At 40.4% G+C, this 24,795-nt stretch overlaps 1 protein-coding gene across 1 annotated transcript in view; it reads left to right on the forward strand.

Annotated features, from left to right (window-relative positions):
* The first annotated feature begins 894 nt into the window (after nt 1-894).
* Nucleotides 895-24,795, forward strand: part of LOC140238232 (serine/threonine-protein kinase ULK4-like) — a 32,885-nt gene continuing 8,984 nt past the window's right edge. Inside the window, exons 1-19 of the mRNA XM_072318167.1 lie at nt 895-1,132; nt 2,178-2,317; nt 2,922-3,084; nt 3,761-3,862; nt 4,962-5,045; nt 6,972-7,050; nt 7,713-7,860; nt 8,628-8,785; nt 9,220-9,475; nt 10,524-10,772; nt 11,815-11,861; nt 13,757-13,835; nt 14,662-14,847; nt 15,260-15,421; nt 15,995-16,177; nt 17,067-17,194; nt 23,100-23,239; nt 23,805-23,926; nt 24,564-24,672. Of these exons, the coding sequence (XP_072174268.1) occupies nt 895-1,132; nt 2,178-2,317; nt 2,922-3,084; nt 3,761-3,862; nt 4,962-5,045; nt 6,972-7,050; nt 7,713-7,860; nt 8,628-8,785; nt 9,220-9,475; nt 10,524-10,772; nt 11,815-11,861; nt 13,757-13,835; nt 14,662-14,847; nt 15,260-15,421; nt 15,995-16,177; nt 17,067-17,194; nt 23,100-23,239; nt 23,805-23,926; nt 24,564-24,672 (2,773 nt within the window). The remainder of the gene's footprint in view (nt 1,133-2,177; nt 2,318-2,921; nt 3,085-3,760; nt 3,863-4,961; nt 5,046-6,971; nt 7,051-7,712; nt 7,861-8,627; nt 8,786-9,219; nt 9,476-10,523; nt 10,773-11,814; nt 11,862-13,756; nt 13,836-14,661; nt 14,848-15,259; nt 15,422-15,994; nt 16,178-17,066; nt 17,195-23,099; nt 23,240-23,804; nt 23,927-24,563; nt 24,673-24,795) is intronic.

Below are 24,795 nucleotides of genomic sequence, written 5' to 3' on the forward strand. Positions count from 1 at the left end.
TGCTCGCACTCATTTCAAATGTTCTAGAGTTGTATGGAATGCGTAACTTATATATTTGGTTAGGTACACAAATATGTCTATCTTAATGATATTAGGGATGGATAACTAATCACAAGCGCATAATAATTACTAGTACAACGACACTACATGATCAGAATTGTCTAAAAAAAGGAAACGATAAACGTCGTTGTAGTCCGACATGTTCAAATCTGTGTAGGGTCTATGTGGGTATGAAGGTGCAATCATGCATCATTCTTCATGACATCTGTAGTGTGTGGCAGCATGCATGCTGTGTTGCCCTAAATTTCTCTTCTGAAATGAAAACTAGATCAACGAATGTGCCAGTCTATTTAAATTTGTACAATACTTGAAATGTAATTATGGCTTTGCACATAATTGCACTGATCTGATGAGTGATGTTGACAGTTGTTAACCGCAATTAACAGCGACCTGGCCCAACGACAACGTAACACTGCCACTGGCAACAGTAAGTAACAGTACTCACAGCGCCCTGCAACAGGGTTACACTCGTAAACTAACATTCTTTATTGTTAGATCTAGTTTACATAGGGTCTACACGTAGATATCTATTTGTACTTTTGAGTTTTAGTGAGTCATATCTTATGTTATAGATTGATTCTACCTTGTTTCCCTTAAAACTTAAGACCTTTACGCAAGCCGCCTCTAGGCTCTAATTTGTGTGTGTTTGCTGGTACAACTAAAACATGTCAAATGGATCTGGAAATCTGAAATTCCTAAGTAAGATAAGAGAGCTAATTTAGTCGAAATATTTTTTGAGTGTTTACTGTATTTTTGCCAGGAAGAAGAGAGCTACATTGTATCTCTCACTTGACAAAGATGTCTGGGCACACTGACTGATTTCACCATCGCATCATGGAAAACTTTATCCTGTACGATGAAATCAGACAGACAGAGAAAGCCATCATATATAAGGGCCGAAGGAAGGGATCCGTTAACTTTGTGGCCATTCACTGCGTGGAGAAGGCCAAGAGACCAGAAGTGACCAATCGTGTGCGTCTGACCCATGAACTAGACCATCCCAATGTTGTGGAATTTTTCGAGTGGTATGAGACCACAAATCATCTTTGGCTTATTGTGGAGCTCTGTACTGGTGAGGTCATGTTTAATATGACTTTTTTCTGTTAATCAGTTATTTTTTTCTCCTCTTTAGTAGGTCTATACAAATGCGATGGTCTGCTCCTTTTTCTTTCTTTCTTTGTTTTTTCTTGAAATACTACTTTTGTAATGTGTTGTGATGCTTGAAACATTTTACAAGTTAAGTTTACCCCAATTGATCAAAGACGTGTATGTGCCATTAGCTCACGTAACTTCTCATTCTGGAATTCTGATGTTAACATTCTCTAAATAGTCTACAATTACTTTCCTACAAAACTTCCAACTTTGACACTTACACTGTTTATTCATTGGTTTGTTTTGAAAAAGGTGAAATACTTATCATCTGCTGGATCTATTTCCTTTCAACTCATTTGAAAATGAAATGTACACCTGTTTTAGGACTTTCTGCATGAACCCCCCCCCCCCTGCTGTTTTTATTTCACCCATTTTCTTAACTTTGTTTTGTTCCTGATCTTGTTTGATGTCACCTCCCTATCAAGTTTATCTATCCTTTACAGGTTGCCCTCGATGATCCTTGGGATCTCCACTGGCCTTACCTCTCCCTTTGTTTGCTCACCCCTTTGCTTTTATCATCCTTCCTTTATACCTGTTTGATTCCCTGCCTATAGACACTTTACCTACCCCTTTGTCTCCTTTGTTCTGTGTTCTTAGCCCCTCCAAGACAGTGCATTTTGCATGTAGTCCACAATGTGTCTGCTTACCCTTTATGTTTGTCATTAATCAGATTACAAAGATTCAGCTAGGATCAAAAGTTCAGGCCCCTTTTGACTCCACTTTTCAGGCTTGCCACTGTTGAGAAAGCTGTTTTCAGCAGCTTTTTTTTTTCCTTTTTTTTTTTTTTTACTACATTGTACATTTATTTGAAGATCATTCAATCCCAGTAGTTTTGATAATAACAATTCACTTATTTGCCAAGGGTGCAGGAGATATAATTCATTTTAATCATGATGGAATGTTTAGCAGTGAATAAGTGATCATGTTACATAAATTGGACCACATGCATATTTTCATTTATGCAGGTGGGAGTTTGGAGCTAATTCTGTCCCAGGATGGCCACTTCCCTGAAACAGCTGTTCGTGAGTTTGGCCTGGACCTTGTCAGGGGACTCCATTATATCCACTCTGTTGGAATGCTCTTTTCTGACTTCAAGCCAAGCAAAGTAAAGAACACATTATGATATCCTAATGCATTCCATTAAATATGAAACACATTTTATATTCTGATTAATGCATTCTTTGAATACTTAAAATTGTTGTCAGAGTTAGCATGTAGTGTGTGCATTGATAGGGGGCCTTATGGTTGTATTGTATGTGTTTGTCAGGTTGACTGCATTCATAAAAGTTTGATATCAGGCTTATTTCCAGTGAATTTTTCAGTTCTGCCAACTCAGAAATGGAGCAAGATGTGATACATGAACATGTATACACGTAATTAGTTGTCTCCTGTATCATCATTGGAATCAAACATATCATCAAACTACAAGTACATAAATAATATGTTTAAATGTAGATTTCTTTTTGATAGGTTTGTATTGTCCCATTTTCTAGTTCAACTGATTGAAAATCAGTTGTGAATTGATATTGAAGATAAAACAAAAGGATAAATGATAGTAGATGTGCTGTGTAGATGCATTGGTAGGATTCTAATTTCTCTCACCATGTATAATGTGACCATTAGTGGTCTATGAGGAATGACACGCTACCATTGTGCAGGGAGTGATCTCTCATGGACGGCTTCTAACTCTGTAAGTGTTTGGTTTCTAGATCCTGGTTGATAGCTCGGGGACCCTGAAGTACGATGACTTCAGCCTGGCGCGCCTGGAAGGGGAGAACCTCGAAGAGCTGTTCGAGATGACCCTGGCAGATGGTGCCCAGCCCTCGGAACAGGCCAAGCAGACGGACAATAGTATCAACAAAGCCACCCATGGTAAGCCATGCGGAATGTTATTGGGAACTAGCTACCCCCTTCTTGATGCTACTGTGCCCCTATACCTCAGACTTTGCTATGCCGTATTTCCGAGCCTCTGTGTGAACTTTGATGAAGTACTGCTGAACTGCACATGTACCAATCTCTCAATTGCATGAGATTATTTGTGGAATTCAAAGGTTAATGACTTTGCCGGGAATGTCAAGTGTCATGGTAATATCGAATCCCTTTTAGGCATGATCATGTCAAAATGGGCTCAGAAAGAAAATTTTCAGAAGCTGTTTTTTTTTTTTTTTTTTTGTCTCTCTCTCTCTCTCCTTTCAATTCATAATTTGACACAGTTTATGTGTAGTATGTTTGCCCTTACCTTCTTCCTAGTATCAAAAAGACAAAAAAGAAAATGGGTGGGGATAAGTTTGTTGATCTATGCCTTTTAGATCTATAGGATAGAAGGAGTTAAACTTCCACACTTCAAACTTCAGCCCCTCAGGCTGACAGGGAATGACATCTTTGCATAAATGATACTCTGATCGCAAGTGTGTAAAATAAGTGGAGAATACACTAATGCAATGGAGGGCTTTGCTTGAGAAATGCAGCAGGTATTATCATGGCATATTTCTATGTAAACCCTCATTTTCACATAGAAAACACTTTGAATGTTTTCCCATGTCTTTAGGCTGCCCAAACTACCTTGCCCCTGAAGTACTCCAAGGTGAACCTCACAGTATTGCTTCAGATCTCTGGGCCTTTGGCTGTCTTCTCTATGAAATGTACACAGGTATAATGTTACACATGATTTCATACTTAATTTGAATTTTTTTTGATTACTTTCAAACATTTCCTACTTTGTTGCCATTTTCTTCTTGCAGTGTTCATTTTCTATAGCAGCGTTCATCGCAGCAATGCAGTCATAAATAATCATGTTGCTCAAATTTGGACATAGGTTATGAACTTCCAGATTAATATTATGTCAAATGCACCAAATGTAAATGTGACAAATCTGGGAATCTTGCAGTGAATATTATGTCTTGCAGTAGTCTGTCTATCTATACATCTGTCTGTTTACTTTGATATCTTGAGAATAATTTGATTAGCATCATGGAACATAGATGGACATAGCAAAGTGATTGGATGTAGGTTTGTAAAATCTTCAGTAATAAAACGCAACACACACACACACACACACAAAATGAGCAATACAGGTCAAGTAATGTTGGAATTTATGCTTTTGAAGAAATAGTATATGATTGACTTTGATAGGGATTTAATAAAATTGCAACTACGACAAAGCAGTTATTCATCAAATCTTGAGTTTGATGCATTTGAACTTCGGGGTAAGTGGTCCGGGCCAATTTCTTATAAGTATATCTTTTTAGATATTTCAACATCACTGAAAGAATGTTCATTTGGCTAGGAACAAGTGCATACAGTAACAGCAAGAGACAAGGTTATTGGTGCATCTAAGAAAAGGTGCATATAATGCATGTGTCAATATCTCTTCATTCTACTTTTGTGCAAACTGTAGAGTGGACTTGCTGGAAGACATTTTCATTTCTTTCTTTTTTAATCTAAAGCCAGCAAGTAGCTTTTCTTCCAGCACAATGACGGTGAATACAGCATAGTGTTTCAAGACATCACTGAAAACATCTTGATGTTAAAAACTCTTGTTTGTTGTCATTTTCTCTCTTTTTACGTGTAAACATGTCTCCAATTGCCTGTAGTGAATGGATGTTCACCGTGGCATAGAATGAGATACTAAAAAACTTAAATTTATGTTTTTATGTATTCATACAATCATGCCATTCAAATAATGTCATATTTTGACAGACAGTTATTTTTCCCTTTTTCCCCCCAATTCCTGTCAATCACCCCCTCAGGGCAACCCCCTTTTCACGATGATGACTTTTCCAAGCTTGTCGAGCAGATCATCACCAAAGACTACCCGGTGCCAAAGGTCAAAGGTTTGTATGTATTTGATCTAAAAACAGTGATACAATTTTGGAAGGTGTCCATTTTATTGACCTATTCTTTGTAAATAAAATCATATAGCAAATACATTGTGACAAATTATAGGTCTGTCACATTTCAGCAAACTTGTCATCTTTTAATGAAAGGACCCTAAGGTTCTTGAAAATCTGTTACTTTTTAGATTTAGGACATGATCCATAAAGAGTCTTATTTCATATTCGTGATATGATGTTCATTTATTTTTAGTTATTTATCCATTTGTTTGTTTGTTTGTTTGTGTTTCATCCTAGCATGTGCTTCACAAAGCTATTTGCTTTGCAGCAATATGGTTGGGACAATATTTTGTGAGTGAAGTCTGAGTATAGTTTTGGCACAGCAATAGAAAACAACAAGTATGAAGAAGCGTCACTCTTATTCAATTACAGTGTATGTGCACTTATCATGTATACGGAAATATTGTGGTTATATACTGTGCATTAAAAGAAGGGTTCAGATAAGAATTCATCTTAGGAGCTTGTGAATTCTAAATGTACTGTTGGCAAAGCTTTTGAAAAAGTCATCTTGAGTGTGATAATCAATTCTCCATAATGATATTGAAGAATTCACCTTCTGTGTCTAAAGTTCATAATTTAAGCTGTAGTCCAATATCTTAGCAGGCGCGGTGGAGCACCCCAATTATCTCGCAGAAATCCATCGGCAGCCGAGCCTCATTTGCATAAAGTAAACAACATGTACTCGCGTAGTTGAGAAAAAGTAAACAACTTCTCAAGCTAATAACAATTTCAGGAAACCTATTTTCGGATTAAAATTGAGTTAGTTTGAATTTGAAAACATGTCCGAATATGCACATATAACATATTAAAGGATTTGACAATGATAAAATGTGAAATTTTAGCGAAAACCTGGCGAGCAAAATTACCAAAAATATGCCTCGAAAATCATCCTAAAATTCACGAAGTGTGATTGCGGAACAAAAGCGCCATTCAAACAAAGTACACCGAAATCTATTTATCTGCTTGCATTTTAAATTTCATAACATAATATTCCCGGCCATGGTTGTGTCGGAAAAAAAAACAGAAGGTGATGTCAAAAATGACACGAACGCAAAGCGTACAGGTCGGTCCCATGTATAATTAATCGCGTCACTGTGGCGTTGCATGTCACAGCACACACAACGCATTGCTGCATGCAGCGTGCGCGGCAGCAGCTCAGCAATCACCGCCGTGCGACACTCAGCAAAATTGACTGCGTCACATGCAAACCAACAATGAGCACGAAATCCTGAATCTCACGTACCACGCATGCCCAATATTACGGGAAAAGAAATGACGTCATTTTCAATTGTTTCGCCGACTACAATTTTCTATTCCAAACCCTGTAGAAACAAGTTGATTTCTCAAAAAGTACAGGTGGTACAAAGCGAAAACTTTCACCATATATGGATTGAGGCCTGATGAACTTATGTTGCCAGTTTCGGACACATTGGAGCCCGGCCATAGTCCAGTCGGAAAAAAACAGAGAGCATGTTTTGCGAGAGGTGATTTTCAAAACGCTTTAATATCTCAAGTTCTAGTGCAGCAAATTTCATAATTTTTTCATCAAAAGGAAGGTTTTTAAAAACTTAGATAGTGTGGGAAGTTTGAGTTTACTAGCGGCACGCATAGCGACACAAGGAGAAGGTAAAAATTTGACTTTTTCATGCACACAGTTTCGGGCAGCCGTGGATGCCCGTTGGAAATTCAAATAGAACGGGGCGATAATGAGATGCAAATTGGGGTGCTCCACCGCGCCTGTTAGAGATCCAGCATATATATTACTTTATGATGTCATTTATATATAAAAAAAAAGAAGAAAAAGAAATCGACAGTGATTTACATAATATCTGTATATATTTTTACATGTCTATGCATTTGTTGTAGGTCCAAGATTAGCTACCAAGCCAACACCAGACTTTTGCAGTCTCATTCAAATTCTCTTACGGAAGGATCCATCCAAGAGGTATGTTTACCCCAGGAAGATATCTTTACACTCAACATCAATACATATCTTTAGAAATATCTCACTTGCATGATGGAAAGGGACGTACATGTTTGTGTTCTCTTTACAAATGCCCATGCGTACACTTTAAAATCCAGTGTTACCAGTTAATGTCTGCATGCAATGCTTCTCAATGTAAATCTGAAGACATCAAATTCATTTCAGGCAGCAATTTAACAATACACGAACCTTACACAAGAGCAAGTTTTGTTTGAAAAATCAAGCACTTGCCTGACTCATGCTGCATCATTTCTACCCAAATACTTGACTACTATTTTACTTGTTTAACAAGTTACTGTTCCAAATGCAAATGATAATAAAAATGATGATGATAATGATAACAATTAATAATCATCATCAACATCGTCATCATCATCATCATCATTAGCATCAGCATCATCATCTTCATCATCATCTCGAAGAAGAAATGCTTGTTCAACAGACTGTATGATGTCTCCTTCATCTTATCAGACTCACCAAAAATACATTTTCCTCTTCCTTCTTCTCCTTCTTCATCATCACCACCATCTTCATCTTTTTTTTTTTCTTCTTCTTCCTTTTCTTTGTCTTCTTTTTCTGCCACTTCTTTTGTTTCTTCTTCTCTTTTTGGTTTATTGTTAAAGGGCAACATGGCATGACCTTGTAGCCCACCCGTTCTGGCAGGGGAAGCTTCAAGTGAGCGATGATCAGAAGAAATCGCTGAGTGCCACCGACGGGGACGTGGACAAGAGCAGTATGAGTCTCAGTGCCAAGACTCCGGAGGAAATGAAGGTCAGGCTTGTGGACAGTCCTGAGGGAGTCTTGTAGAAGTTTTCACAATTCTGATGTATTAAGCTGTCATCCTTAATTTACAATATATTGATATAAAATGGACTGGTCTTGAGGGCAATTAATGTCATATCCCCCGAAAGTAGAGAGTCCATTACAATGTAAACTTTTTACAACTTCCCAATGCACAGTAACAATTTTCCACTTGGCGCCAGCTCTAGCTGCACACCACACTGCACGCTATATCCCTATACACATCTCAGGTACACGGCACGTGTATAACAGCCACAGCCAACTCACACATGCACATGCACAGCGATTGTACTCTATTTTTACGTGTTAACCTATGGAAATTTGCCCTCTGTCACGAAACTCGGGTATGCAGCACGCGTAGAAACAGCCAGTTCACGCAGTAACAGCGATCATCCTTTAGTTTTATGTGTTAACCTACGGGAATTTGCCCTTCGTTGTGAAACCACTCTGCGAGAAAATGTCATCAACAGCAAATTTTCCTCACTGGAAGCTCAAGTGCCCGGATGCTATATTCTCCCTGTTTTTAACACACAAATCCCATGGGCGTTTGCCAAAGAGGGGAATACAGTTTCGCAGAACCACAGCTCAGATGTATGGTGCGGGTAATAATGTGATATATGAACCTGCACGTCCATTCTTTACAACTCTGATGTATCAACCTTCACATACATATTTTACAATTTTACTTGGTTGGATGAAGCTAATCATATAATACACCTGTATTGGGTTACACACAGAATGTGACCCTGGTGACGTTGTCCATGGAGGGAAGACCGGTGTCATCTGCCCCGATTCCAGACCACCTTATGAGGACTTCGCTCCACTCGAACAGGCCGGAGTCGAGGCCTCAGAGCTCGCCGGATGCAGCTAGAAAAGAGCCGCAGTTCTTATTAAGGTACGGATCAAGTTTCCCACTGGTCTGACACAGGAAGAGATAGAGGAGAATGTAATGTCTTGCATCAAGCCGAGAAGCAGAAAGGCAATAATGTCATAGACTGTTCAGTATTAGCACCCTTCTTGTCCTTATCACATTGTGATGAGATAGATATATACACACTGACTGAATGAGCCGGTAGATTAATGTGTCCGATTTCACTAAGCTTATTCTTTTATTCTTTTTTGATTAGGAGCTAGTTACAAGTTTTTCAGTTCACCTGTTTATTCTAACTTTTTTGCAGTATTTGGAATCTAGATCGACCACTATGTTCAATATGTTTGTAATATTCTCCTCCTAGCTGGGTATCATGTATCATTTACAATGTAATTTTGTTATATTTGATGTATCTTTAATCAAGAAATATGAAAATAAATTGAAATTGAAATTTTCAGCTCCCGTCCAAGAACGTCTCCAGCGGTACCCCCAGAGGACCCCATTGAGGAGCTGCCGCCGTCCTCCATGAAGAAGAAGACGGCGGGGAAGCGGAAGAAGAGCGATGGCGGCGGGCGTGGCACTGGTGGTGGGATCCGGAGCCAGACCCGCTACCAGCAGGAGAGGAAGATCTCCCATGAGGACTCGCTGGATGTTGACGTGACCATCTTCACCCAGTGGGACCTCGGAGTCAGTCCCATAGTCGACAACCCAAAGGTGGGTGTCCTTCCTGGACCATGGACAGAGATGCCAGCGGTTACTTTTTTGTAATATTTTGTTCTGGTCTTTTGCCAAAAATACTACAGGTTTCATGGAAAATACTGTTTTTTCCCAGAATATATTATTACATATATAAATGTATATTGCAGCAAAGGTAGAAATACTTACCGGTACCTATGATATGCATTTCAAGCCCTAAGAATACTACTGTGTTGTTTATGAAGGTGGCATTCTGCTCCCTGCATAGAGGTAATAAGAAGAGTTTTGTGATCATGGAGTCAATATTTTAAAGAAAGGAATGATGATTTTGAGTCAGAATGACAAAATAGATGATTTGTGTTATTTCTCTCCACAGTACAAACTAATATCTGACCTTACCCTTAGAGACCAGGTGATAGAGGTGAGAGCAAGGCTGGGATAGAATCCTCTAATCCTCATAGTCCTGATTGTATCTCAAGGGCCTTTGTTGCAGACGGTTGGATTATTGCACCAGAGTGACAATGAGCAACTTGTGTAGTGGTCAAATTTAGCTGGATATCAACCAAATACCAGTGAGAGCAATACATTGTAATTTGGCCTCATATGGAGGTACACCTCAGCTGATTGGATATTTGATTTTTGAATATCTTTTTTTTTTGATAGAGGTTGATTATACCATTCCCATTATGTTCCGTCTCTGTGTTATTGCTTGCTATTCCCATTATGTTCCGTCTCTGTGTTATTGCTTGTGAATACTTAAGTATCAATTGATTTCATTTCAAGAGTCAGATGTTTTTTTTTTTCTTTTCTTTTTTAAGTGATTTTATTTCTGGTAACAACATTTTTGCTTGGTATGGCTCACTCTTCTAGTCAAACAGACATAGAATCTCAGACATAGAATCTCTCATTGGTTCTTCCTGCATATCAGTCGTGAAATATAATTATGTGTCTTTTTTCCACCATTGGGTAGTTTATGTCATAAGCTAAAAGAAATGATGACCCTGGATATAAATGTGAAAGAGCTACCACATTTTAAAGATGCTTTCACCCTTATACCGGCTGGTAGATCCAGAAGCCAGCCTCACTCAAGTTTGACACCCGAACCCTGGGCATCCCGGTGCACAGTTTGGAGAAGCTGCACAAGATGAGTGAATCTGCCATCCAGATCTTTTTCGGCAATGTGGCCGACTCTCTCGGCAGCAAGGGCGGGGACAAGTCGGCCGGCGCCCAGCGCACCAAGCTGCAGCTGCTGAACTACGTGGGCACGATCTGCAGCAACGGCGCCCTCGCACGGGCTGTGGCAACTTCCAAGCTGGTAGGTGTAGTGGGGATTTGTCATGCTTCTTTATTGATATTGATCATGCATGATAAGTAATTTCCTTTTGCCATCTTTCCATGCCATGCAATTGCAATGGTTAAATAATTTGGAAGGTGGCTGTCTTCTTTTCTTCCTCCTCCTCTTCTTTTTTTCTCTTCTTCTCCTTCCTTTTCTTCATCTTCCTCTCTCTCTTCTTCTCCTTCTTCCTCTTCTTCTTCTTCTCTTTGCTTGTCTTCACCATCATCATCATCTTCTTCATCTTTTTATTTGTCATTTCCTTCTTCATCTGCCTCTTTCCATGCAAAAGATTCTTGCAAATAATGTTTGTGTGTGCAAAGCATTAGGAGCTTGTAGGTATGCGAGTGCCATGATGCAGGGTACTTGGTATTCGTGCTTCACTGATTGGCTGATCATTGTCATGGGACTTTAACCCGTTGCAGACGAGTCCCGAGAATACTCGGACAGGTGTCTATGGGAAATGTGTGTTATAGCAAAATCAGTCCGTCCTCAACAGGTTAATCTTTTAGATGTTACCGCTAGGATTGTTTATGTTGACCTTTGGCAAGGTGAGACCATTATGGAAGTGACTTTTGCAGGAACACACACTGATATCAGGGTTGTTGGAGCATTTGACGTACATATGTTAATATAAAAGCTGCAAGGGTTTCTCTATGTGCCATGATGGATATTGTGTTGTGTTTCGTTTTCACTCATAGTTTTAAGTCAGATTTTAACTACACTTGTGTGGTGAACATATGCTACATTAAGATACACAACCCTTATGTCACCAATCACTAAACCCATTGCTGCAATGTATAAGAATTAGTTATTTTTTTTAGTACACTTTCTTTTATAAAATCTTATGGTTGATTCAGTCTGATAATCAATTTCAAGTGATATTTTCAATTGATATTGAATACATGTTAACTGTATTGTGAGTTTTAGATGAATAAGGGTATTCCTTAAAATTTGTGATGAGGTAACACTGTGTTACTTGTTACACTTGTTAATCCATGTTACATTTTCTTCTCTTTGGTAGATACCATGCCTGCTACAGCTCCTGAAACCATCTCAGCCACTTGAAATGTGAGTATTGTTGAGATGTAATATGGCACACTCTAGGATTTTAGGCTTTTTTATTTTTATTACATTTTAAGTATTAATTTCTTCATATGAACTGGTGTATCTTGCCATGTGCCTGTTTTCATACTCAGGTGGTGTGCCTCCAATCCTGGGCTATTTTCATGTAGCCATGGAAGAGAGGAATATAGTAGATTTAAAAGAGAAGAAGTGAAAGTGGAAGGAAAATAAAGATTGATGGAAAGACAAAGAATTTATACCACATTGGAAAGTTGTTTAATTCTGTCTCCCTTCCCTCCGCCCCAAAGTTTCTGCAAACAAGCTCTCATGCTGTCTCCTAGTTGCCTCAGCCCTGCTCACAATTGGCTTGCCCAATTAAAGTCTCAGAGCTTTCTGATAGTATACAAATATACTTTGCCTTGAGAGTTTCTTGTTAAAACTATGGGCAGAGGCGACTCCAAAAGAACTATAGTTCTTTTGGAGGCACCGAGGCCTATGTTTTTAACAAGAAACTCGAAATTTGGCAAAGTATATTTGTTTTATATTTTGGATCAAAAATTTAAACAAAAGAAGGGGAAATGGGGGGAAATGCATAAGGTAGAAGTCATATGATGGATGCAATGTTGTGAAGGGATGCTACATTGATCCTACATTAAGAAGCATGTCGCTGCGCACGATGTCGGACCTGCTTTGTGATGTTTGTTAAAAATGTTACATTTTCAAGCGCGACGTGCGGTTTTAAGGTGCGAAGCAATGCGCAATGTCAGAATTGTTTTTATGATGTCACAATTGTTTTGTTAGAAATTGATACATTTCACAGAGTTAAGGTACAAGCAGTGCGCAATGTCAAAATTGCTTTGTGGCGTCACAAGCCATGGATGTAAAAATGAGCAGAGTTTTTCAAACCACACAGCTTAAATTCTGGCTTTATACATCTGTGTGCTCCGTATGCCAAATATATGTGACCCGCTACAACAAAAGGATCCTGAAGTCGCTGACGGGCGAGCCGAGAAAATCGAGTTTGAAGTCAGATCATCAAAATCCGTCAAAACATTCGGATTTCTATTTTTGACATAATTTTGTAGTCTGATGTATCTTCTATCATCTGCCAAAATTTTGAAGCTAAATGATTAAAGTAAAGGCAAGAAAATAGCATTTTTCTGGGCCATGATTTTCTGACTTTCAACGGAACAGAAACGTATCCGAAGATTTTGATTTAGTGCCGCAGCTAGACTCCGCCCCTAGCAACGAGAGAGTGATCTCATTGGTCAGTGTGTGGCATCCTGGTTACTGATTGGTCGTGCGTAGACTGCTGGCGCTGAGCTTGAATGAACACGGCAGAGGTTGCTAGGAGCGTACCTTCTTTTGTCAAATGGTGAAAACTGTCTTGCTTCCCCTTGATCATGATAGCATCGGAATGAAAACTTTGAAGGCGGTTTTCTCGATATGCTGATTTCCTAAACCACTCTACATGCTCTAATAAAATCATCCATATCTCCGCAGCCGAGTACTTTTATGAGACATGTTATGTATGGCATTAAACTGGAAGAGTAAGGTAATAATGTCATGTCATTTTCAGAAAATTGTCCTCCCCCGACTTTCGGATCCTTTTGTTCCAGTGGGTCACATGTGTTCTAAGGCCTCACACTCATTCACATATTGGCACAGTGGAAACCATAGAGTAGTGCATTTTCTCACCTTTGCTTTGCAAGGTTTCTGTGCATTGGCACATAAAGAGTTAAATAATCGTGAAGTAAGCAAACATCATGCTCGGCAAACTAGATGTGGATCGTTTATACTTACAGATGTGAAAATATTGGATTGGTAATTTCAGCAATGTTCGTCAAAGTCTTTGTAGGTTACCACATACAGGAAGTAACTTTTTGAGTGTCTGTTTGCAGCCGATGCCGCTCTGCCAGAGTATTGGGACTGATGGCGCAGTGCCTGGACGAACTTCCTCAAGAACTGCCATTTACTGAGGTAAGAAATGTGTTGGTTTTTCCTCAAATTTGGGCTATTTTCATTTGTTGTTTGTGTGTTGTTTATCTCAGGAATACACATACTGTAAGTTGTGAAATTACATGCATCTGACAAAGAAAAACCAGCAAACCTGGGTGTGCCTGCTCATAAATCATAGTGTCATATTGTCAGGATGCTTTCTTTCTTATTTTTCAAGCACTTAGATATGGGAATTCATGTACAAACAAATGCTTACAGATTGTATCAGTCTTCATGTTTTCATGTGAGTAAAGTTCTTTCAAGGATTTTTTTAATGAAAAATAATGGGTTTTGTCACTGGTGTTTGATGAATAGACCATGGAATAGTTAGTCGCTGATTTCAGTAGATGTTAGTATCATATGAGTGACACCTTTCTAACACAAATATCCACACTAACAGACAGACATTTTCAAATAGTACACTATTTGTGAAAAGATGTCATAAAGCAGTTCTGGCATCACATGCTGCTTTATACCATCCACTTTGTTAAATGTCACAAGCAATTGTGGCATCGCTCCTTGCTTCGTACCATCACTGTAGGATCCCTCCCTTACACTGCATTTGCCATGTGACTTCTTACCTCATCCTTTTCCTTCTTTTGTTGATTTTTCTTAAATCCAAAATATAAAGCAAATATACAGTGTACTCTGCCTAATTGCGAGTTTCTTGTTAACTCTTTGGTCCTCAGTGCTCATAGTTTTAACCAGAAACTCTCAAGGCAAAGTACATTCATATATATTATAGTCAGTTATGATGATTCTGTGTGCATGTATGTAAGGGTGTATGGTTTTTCTTTTTCTACCATAGGTGATCACAGCTCTAACAGAGGTCCTCAGGGACAACAACCGCAACTCCAAGCTAAAGCAGAGCGTTGTCCCCGCAGTCGGTGAACTGCTGTTCCTGGCGGCCACCCACGACCAGGACGGAACATCAGAGCCGACCGTGGTGCCCACCCTCACCTACACCATGATATCACGCTGTCTGCGAGAAGGGGTGAGCAAATTATCATTTTCATTTGTGTGTACCCAACCTGATAGTAAAGAACAACCATGCTAAAGCAGGTGTTTGTTGAATCCAAAAGCAGTTTGGTCAGTTTATCCAATATATGTATATGAAAGCATTCAAAGCAGCTGATATTTTTGCAGTTTAATACAAGAAGTATTATCGACTGTTGGGGCTTTTTATGCAAAGTGCAAATGCACAAGTTAGTGAGCAATAAGTACTTAATGAGCATATTTAAATGGGCAAAGGTATTGTGCAAAGTGAAAGTGCGTGATTTATTGAACTGAGTCATCACTGATGAGTACAAGTTGAAGTATATGATATGTAGGAAGAATCTCATGTAGAATCTACTAAGCAGCATTTGTGGAGAAATGTTCTTCTTATTGTTATTTTTTTTCCCTAGGAGGATGCCTTTGTTCAGCACTTTGCCGCCAAGGTGGTGGAGAATGTGGCAGCCACAAACAGTGGCCACGGTGAGAAGCTAGCCACTGGGGAGGTCGGACACCTGCTCTGGCATCTCTTCACTCACTCCATGGCAGACACGCCCAAGATCTGCTCCATCTCGGTGAGTGGTTTCCTGCCTCTTAAGTTACGCACAGAGTGACAATTTATCGATCTATTGTGTCTTTGGAGAAGTTCAGAAAGTCAATGTGATCTTATTTGAATCTTCATGACGTGAAAGATTATGAATCTTTTGTGTAATTAGAGCATTTTTCATACTTTGTTGAGAGGGGTGTACTTTTATAATGTGCGATAATTATGTTTGCACTGTACAAATATTTACTTTTTCTAGTGGAGTAGGTTGCCCAGAGGACAACTACAGGTACTACAACCGCATATGTAGTGTTACCACACTTTTTTCTTTGCTAAGCTATAACTGTAAACAACATAGTATGCAAAGGAAATTTTTGAGAAGCAGAATATATGAGTAGAATATTTGAGAATGGGTATATGTAGGTGTTGCTCATACAAGAGAAATCATGAAATTATGCCGCCACAAGAAGTAAGATGTTAACACCTAGTTGAAGACAAATGAAGGCTTGGATTTATATCTAGTTCACACTGAAGATAAAACTAAACTGAGACTCTACGGACATTGAGACACCAACTGTTCTCTCTTTTGTTTAAAACTTGACAGGCCCTGTCGAGAATCTGCCGGCATTCAGTCACCATCTTTCAGAGCATCATCGACAAGGTGGGCCTGCCCAAGGTCCTGGAGGGGCTGGCGGTCAACATCAGCCGTGTCCAGCAGGCCCTGGTCACCATGTTTGCCCACCTCTTGACCGAGGGCTCGCACATTCAGCGCATCACTCAGGACAGGGTAAAATGAATAACTTATGTCCGCAATGGTTTAACCTTGTCTGTGCCTGGCACTTTGGACGTTGTGTCCAAGGCTGTGGGGTCCCCTGTGCCAATCAGTGCTCAAGAGCACACAAGGTGTTAAGCTACAGAAAAATGCATTCATGGTCACATGCACAGAAATAGAGAGGAGACAGTGTAACATTGCACCATGTCCTTGCGAGACGCTCAGAGCTGACTTTGTGTCTTGGTCTTAATGTTGAGTCCACAAGTGGTACTGCATAATTCAAGCCCCATCTTTGGATAAACCTTCCTTTCAGTGTCTGAACTCACTGTTTATTCTTTGTGATGACCAAGGTGTGGAGTTTTCGCCAAGGGCTACTCTATGTTGTGTGCTTTGAGAGTCAAGATTGGGCCACACTTACAGTGGGGAGAACAAACAATGCATGTATGAGAATCAACATTAAAGACGATTACTCATATACATGAATAAATTTTTGAAATGCTTAATTATGAGACCTTTGTGGAAAACAAATGCCAAATTGTTCTTCCGTCGTATAACTTTGTGTGTTTGGTCGAATTTGATGTAACCATTGTGACACATCAGTTTATTAATCAAATTGACACACACATGCAAATTCAATAGAGTTCTTGCCACACTTTTCAGTAAAGATTATGTGATCCCTTTGAGGTTTGTGTCAACTTTTTTTTTTTTTTTTTGGGGGGGGGTGCAATTTGAGTTTATTTTTAATACCTAATTGAGGTTTCCTGTGCACGTTGTACAGAAGAGCATAATACCCTTTACAAAATTTAACCAAAGTTTGCACAGTAAAGTGAAGACTCTCTAACTGCAGTTAGTTCACATGAGTTCTCAAGACACCAGGAATACCATGTCTCCCTGTCCTACCCAGGAGTTCTGTCTCCACATCATGAAGCTGGTGGAGAGCCCGTCTGTCCTGATCCGTGCCAAGGCACTCCTGGTCGTCCTTGAGATCATCAAGAGCAGCCCCGAGATGATCATGACCTGCTGTCAGGCCAGGTAAGACAAAAGTATTTTATTTTTTTAATCATTATTACTATTTAGTAATTTCCATTTTCCATAAATGGAAAGCAGAGTAATACAAAGAATAGTGTAAAAAACAAACAAACAAACGAACAAACAAACAATCCTGAAATAGAATATGTGCAAAGACAGTGTATGAAAAGATAACAAATATACATGTGAGGAATTGCCCATGCAGCTGCATCAACAAGGATACTGCTGTTTTTTCATGGGGTCCTGAGAAAATGGACACTGCTAAACGTATTCATATGAATGATTAAGTCAAAGAAAAAATACATACGCAAAAGTGGAGTCTCTTCAGCCCTTCCTCTCTTTCACTTTCCTCTCTCAGTTTCTTTCCCTCTCTGTCCTTCTCTTGCTTTCTTTCTCTCTCCTTCAACTTTTGTGGAATAACTGACTCTGAGCTGAAATGAGCCGCTTGCCGGGAGAAGTGAAACTTCCTTCCTTGAGCTAACATTATTGCAGCACCACTGCATTAAATATATATTCAATAAGTTCTGAAAGGTAATCTTTTGATGCAAAATTATATATATATTTTTTTAGATGCTATTGTACATTCAGTCATGTAGAAAGGAGACAATTTTTACTCAATTGTCAAGAATAGGCATACAAAACAGTATTTTATGACTGTTGTTACGACCAAAATCACTCTGAGAATGATCGCACAAAAGAAACAATCAACTAATGTTCAGGCGGTTTATTAACAGTGATATCGTGGGTACAGACTCGTAATCGGTTTTCACATCAGTACAATAATGATCAATAAAACAAGTATAAATCAGTAGTGGAATCACTTACACGTAGCTGATATCAGGTAATCCTTTAATTGAAAAGGTCCAAATGCAATGTTCGATGCACAAATGAATAATCCTTGACGTGCCGATGAATGATTCCTCCGACGTATCTCCAGAGGCACAGGCTGCATTAATCCACAGTATAAATCCGGGGTAAAATCCACGATATATGTTCACGGCGAAATGCGCAGAATCCAAACATTGTGACGACCACGTCCAGTTGATGCGTTGAATGATGATTCACTTTATAATGTCCAGCAAAGAATCCAGCCCGTCACAGCTTTGCCGTAACAATGTCCGTTGACACTAAAACATGGAGTCTATCTCCAATGTAGGCAAATTAATTCTCTGCAGGCAAAATGTCTCCCAGGCCTTATCTCCACAAACACAGTTTGTATAGCAGGTCAGCAGGTAACACAGGACTGACTATAACAAGTCGCTTCAGAGCCAGAAGTGACGTAACTCTCAGAGCAGAGGTGTTGGGTACTCTGCCTACCTCAGAATTTCTCCAGCTTATATACTATCCATTCACCCCTTTCTAGTACATTCTATAATTTTCTCCAACCTGGGGCCACATACCTGAACATACTAGCAAGTCCAAATTCCAGGAATCCTGGATGACTCACTGCCTAACTATGTGCATTAAAATCATTGCCAAAATTAACTACCAATCACACTGGGCTACAGGGACAGTGCCTCACTCATCCAAATATGTAAGCACTTCCCAGAATTTTCTGGAATGGGTTAAATCATTCTAGATTGAGTGAGCTATAATGTATTTCCTGTCACATGCATACATGTACTGTAGCTACATTGTATACCACATAGAAAATTCTCCACTGATCTGGTCAGCCTGTATGTACTATATAATAATAATAATAATAATACATTTATATAGCGCATTTTCCATAGACATACATGTTCAAATGCGCTTTACCAGTGGATTATTGATATTAACGGAACAAGTGGGTTTTTAGATGTTTTTTGAAGGTGACGAGAGATTGCTGGCTGCGGAGAGTTTTGGGAAGTTGATTCCACAGTTTGGGAGCAGCAGATGAAAATGCTTTATCACCAAGTGTGGCCAGCATCTTGGAAGTTGGGTGATTCAGTGTGATACCTTGTGAGGAGCGGAGGGTGTACCGGGATGGGTGACGGATGGTTATGAGATCAGATAAGTAAGGAGGGGCAAGACCATGGATACATTTGAAAGTGAGCAGAAGTATCTTGTAGTGGATCCTGGACCTGATGGGAAGCCAGTTCAGTTGACGGAGGACAGGTTGCATGTGGGAAAATTTGGATGTGCCTGTGGCAAGTCTGGCAGCTGCATTCTGAACCCGCTGTAATTTCTCAATCTGGGTAGCAGTGGCACCGTAGAGCAGGCCATTACAGTAGTCGAGGCGGCTGGTGATGAAGGCATGAATGATGGTGAGTAATGATCTCTGGTCCAGATATTTGTGAATTCGACGGATGTTGTGCAGATGGTAAAAGGCTGCCTTACATGTCATTAGGACATGCTGATCCATGTTCAAGGTTGAATCGAAGATGCAACCCAAATTCTTGACATGAGATGCAGGAACAATATTAGCGTTGCCAATCGTGATGTTGGGAATGTTGATCTTTTGGAGTTGTCGCCGTGTGCCAATGATGACGAACTCGGTCTTATCATCGTTGATTAACAATCTGTTTGTTGCCATCCAAGTTCGAATATCCCTGAGACAGCACTCCATCACTTCTACAGCTTCTCTTTCACTAACATTGCCATCAGGCCTGAATGAAAAGTAAACTTGAGTATCATCAGCGTAGCAGTGGGCGCGCGGGAGATGTTTTTCTAGGACATCAAACAGGTCAGATGTATAGATGGAGAACAAGAGGGGACCCAAACAGGATCCTTGTGGGACACCACAGTGCAGATCAAACCTCTCAGACTGAGAGCCACAGATGGTTACTCGTTGACTCCTACCAAGCAGGTATGACTGAAACCATTCCAGTGTATGTCTGGAAAGCCCTATCTTGGTGTGCAAACGTCTGAGAAGAGTTTTGTGGTCGACGGTGTCAAAAGCGGAGCTCAGGTCCAACAACACAAGTAGAGTGACTTGTTGCGAGTTCATGTTGAGGAGAATGTCATTCTTGATTTTCAACAAAGCAGTTTCAGTGCTATGATTTTTTCTGTACGCAGACTGGAAGAGAGGAAACAGAGAATGCTTGCCCATGTGATGCTGAAGCTGGTCACAAACAGCACTCTCGACCAGTTTGGACAGGAAGCTCAGATTGCTAATCGGACGGTAGTTCTTGAAGTCACACTCCAATCCATGTCTCTTTAACAGGGGTGTAATGAAGGCCTCTTTCCAGTCTTCAGTGAATGTTCCAGACTGTAGGGATAAGTTAATGACATCTCTCAAGACTGGAAGAAGTGGGTCCAGACAACTCACAACAAGTTGAGAAGGCATTGGATCACACTGGCAAGACTTTTTTCCGCACCTCACAACAAGGGCCTTGACATCTGTGACCGATAAGGTGGAGAAGTGGTCAAGCACAATGTCATCAGGAGGACATGAGGACACAGAGCTGGACATGGAGGGAGGTGTAGTGGGACATCCATCTGGAGTGAGTTCATCAATTTTCAGGCGAATTGATTCAATTTTCTGCATGAAGAAACTCCCAAAGTCGTTTGCTAGAGCTACAGTGTCAGGATTGGGAGGAAGAGGAACATCTTGTTTACGTCCAAGTAGCTTATTTGTGCACTGGAACAGTTCACGTGGGTTGGACTTGTGCTTGTCAATGAATGATGTGTAGAAGTCGTGCCGTGCAGCGCTCATCACATTATTCGCGCATGTTCTCTTCTCCTTATATTCAGCAAGATCAGTGTCAGAACGTGTGCGCCTCCATTTACGCTCAGCTCGTCTCTTGAGCCTTTTAGCTGTCTTCACATCATTGTTGTACCAAGGAACAAGACTGTGTGATGAGATCTTCTTTGTCAAGAGAGGAGCGTGATCATCCAGGGCTTGTGACAAGGTTGCGTTATAGCAGTCAACAAGTTCATGTAGATCCTTCGGAGTGTCAGTGCAAAGTCTGGATGAACGTAGGTCATCTTTCAATGAATCCAGGTCTATAGACTTTAATTTCCGATATGAAATCTCCTTCACAGGCACAGCAGGCTTCTCAGCATTCAGATGACAAATCACAGAAGAATGATCTGAGAGAAAGTGATGTGGCATTGGCTGGCAAGAAACAATGTTTTCTGCTTGACGAGAAATAACAAGATCCAAGATATGGCCTGATTCATGTGTGGACTCGACGACATGCTGCTGTAAGCCTAAAGACTCCAAAAGATCAACAAACTGGGAAGATGATGGATCATTTGGTAAGTCAACATGAATGTTAAAGTCACCAGTAAGCAGAAGCGGATCTGTAGACAAGACAAGAGACTCGAGGTATTCACCAAATTCTCTGACGAAAGTGTTTATTGAGACTGGATGGTTAGCTGAATATGGTGGCCTATAAATGACTGCCAAACACAAGCGGAAAGATTTATACTTGATGTTCCATTCTGAATATTCAAAGGATTGGTAAGGTTTCAGTTCACGCTTCATCACTTGTATTCCATCTCTAGCCAAGAGGGCTATGCCACCACCAGGTCGGGATAGCCGAGGATGATCGAGAAGCTTATAGCCTGGTGGGGTCACTTCAGCCCTGTGGGCATCATCAATATCTTTCAACCATGTCTCGGTTATAACAAAAAGATCGAATTTCTCGTTCGTGACATAGTCAACAAGGGAGCAGGTTTTGTTCCGAACTGACCTTGCATTGACCATGCCAAATTTCACATTTGACTTCTCTCCATCTTGGCATTGACATATAAAATGTCCCCTTTGAGCACTGGGATTTGAAACAGGATTCCTAATGAAGCGCTTATTCTGGCCACTGCGACAACCTCTCTGAGTACTGGGAATAACATTCACTCCACAGCTGCGGATTCTACACATAACACTTGGGTCAATGATTGGAAAGACAGGGCAGCCACTCCCGATTGTCAATAGTTCTTCTCTGCTGTAGGTAATCATAGTCCTGCGGTAATCAGGCCTATTGTTGCATGAGATAGCGAACAAAGGACTGTCTGACAGAGGTGTGCAAGCCACCAGGCATACCATCCAAGCTTGAATGAGGATTAGTCCAGAGAACAAAGAGGCAACACTTCCTTTCAGGCGAGGTCTTCTTGCTCCAAAGAACATTGTGAGAGGTTCATGTGTTGCCAGCAGCAAGTCCCAAAGCTAAATTCACCTCAGCAAACGTTGTGTATGGGACTGATGACTTCAGTCAGTACATATCAGGTAACTGGAAGCTGATTTCCCAAGTACAAGAAACAAGAAAATGACATCACATCAAAGATCCTTTCGGTGTTTGAGTGGTTCTGTACTCCTCAGGGTACCACACAGGACAGAAAATATCATCCAATACCTTCCAGTGAAGATGACTGGAGTAATGAAAGTGGAGGGTGATGCTGATGCATGCTGCCACACGGGCGCCATCATGAGTAAATGATATCTATATCATATAGAATGTTCTCCATTATTCTGGTCCACCTGTGTACATACACATTAAAACAACCATGCATACAGCCTTGATACATGTACATAACTACTTGTGTGTACATTTGTGACACTGTGTAGTAGTAGAAGTAGAAGTAGTGGTACTGATGATGGTTGTAGAAGTAATAAGAGTAGAAGCAGTAGTTTCGATGATGGTGTCGATGTTAGTAGTAGTTGTAGTAGTAGTAGTAGTAGTAGTAGTAGTAGTAGTAGTAGTAGCAATTAAATAGTATAAGTAGCAGTAGTACAACTAGTAGTGGTAGTAGTGATGGTTGTAGTAGAAGTAGGAGGAGTAGAAGTAGTAGTGATATTGATTATAGTAGTAGTTGTAGCAGTTATCATTAGTAGTAGTTGTTGCTGTTGGCATTGTTGTAGTGGAGGAAGTAGCGGCAATAAAAGCATAAGAAGTATCGATAGTGGTGGTGGTGGTGGTAGTGGTAATAGCTATTTCAGTGAATGGATTGTAAGCCATCTACATTGCACCCTCACCTCCCATGGCAGACTCATCACGTACATGGAGCGTGACATCCGGCAGCAGATCTCCCAGGGCAAAGGGGAGGGTCGCGCCCAGTGGAAGTACATGGACCAGTGCTTGACCGTCCTCTCTGACCACCTGGTCAACTTGCTGCCACAAATCCTAGGTATGCAATCACTCTCTTTGCTTACTCTGTTAGTTTTGCTGATCTGTGCAAGGGTTATGCATTCAAAACAGCGATATAAAACACCTGCTGATTTTGAAATATCTTGTTGTAGACTCTCATTATAGGGATGGAGGGGATAGTTTTCCCAATAAACAAAATGAATGTGTGGATAAGTTTTTCTTGATGTCCAGTCACTTGAAATATAAATGAACACCAGCTAGAGACACTGGTGATGGAGAGGGAAAAAATGACATGCAGCCAGGTAGGAATGAATCCTGAACAGCAATAATCGAAAGAGTGAAGGTAAAACACCTTTTGATCATCTTATACTGTAAAATGAGGAATGTTCTTGTGCATTTTAATTTCGTGAATTTTGCGAGAGGCCAGATTCCCGAAATCAAAATTGCACGCAAAAGTTCTTGTCTACACTATATGCATTGCATGTTAGAGGCAACTCGCGAAAATTTCGTGCCACATAAAAGGCTGTCTGCTCCAATTCGCGAAAATATTGTGTTCGACAGTAATCGCAGGCCTTTACAGACAGTGTTTTCCCTATTCATTGCAGGTGATGCAGAGAGCAGCCTGGCAGCCGTCTCCGGCCGTAAACATCCCTCCACTGTGCAGGCCAAGCAGCTGAAAAGCAGCCTGCCTCTCGTGTCTCTGGCTCTTCATCTCATCACCAGTCAGGTATGTAGTGGGTGTGGCGGGGGAGGTAGGAAGGTGTTAGTAGTGATGGTGGAAGGATGATAGTAGTGGTAGTCGTGTTGGTAGAGGTAGTGGTTGATATGATGATAATGGTGGTAATGATATGTAGCCTGAGCCGTGCAATGTCACAAAAACTTCAAGTTAATCGTGATTTAAGCACATCAGTCAATAGAAACGAGATGAGACGTGGCCTGCTCCTTCTACCTCTTGCTGTCCATCTGATCACCAATCAGGTATGTGGTAGGTGGGGCAGGAGTGGTAGGAGAATCATGGTGGGTTTGGTAGTGGCAGTGGTTCCATTAGTGGTAATGATAATAGTGGTTTTATTCTGACCGTAGCTGTGCATTACAAGGCGTGAGTATTCATCGTGAGTGTACACAACTATACCGGTACTCTGCACATGAGATCAGAATTTCAGTGGAATTGCCCGCTTTTGAACTAACACTCATGCATGATTCTGACCACAGGCATGTAAAACAAGCCAGAAATATGAATGAATGTACACCACAATGCAGATGCAGTACACATTCATTTAAATATCCATTAGCCTAACACATACGAACAGAGGATACCTCATGATTTAAATTCACAGCATATTTTTGTTTTTGTTTTCTCTCAGGTGTTCCGACCCAGGGTGGTTGGGGAGAGGTTCCTAGCAAACATTGGAGCCCTTCTCAAACACGTCCAGTCCATGGACAGTGGCGAGACCAATATTGAGCCTGCTGTGGGTGAGTCAAACTTTAGGAGCACATCATATTTCAATTTATTTACCTATTTAAAAAAAAAACAACAACAATTACATTTCTGTAGTTTTGTGCTGTATCTGTTTAACATTAATTCTATCAGTCATT

The sequence above is a fragment of the Diadema setosum genome, chromosome 14, assembly GCF_964275005.1.
Source record: "Diadema setosum chromosome 14, eeDiaSeto1, whole genome shotgun sequence".
NCBI lineage: Eukaryota > Metazoa > Echinodermata > Echinoidea > Diadematoida > Diadematidae > Diadema > Diadema setosum.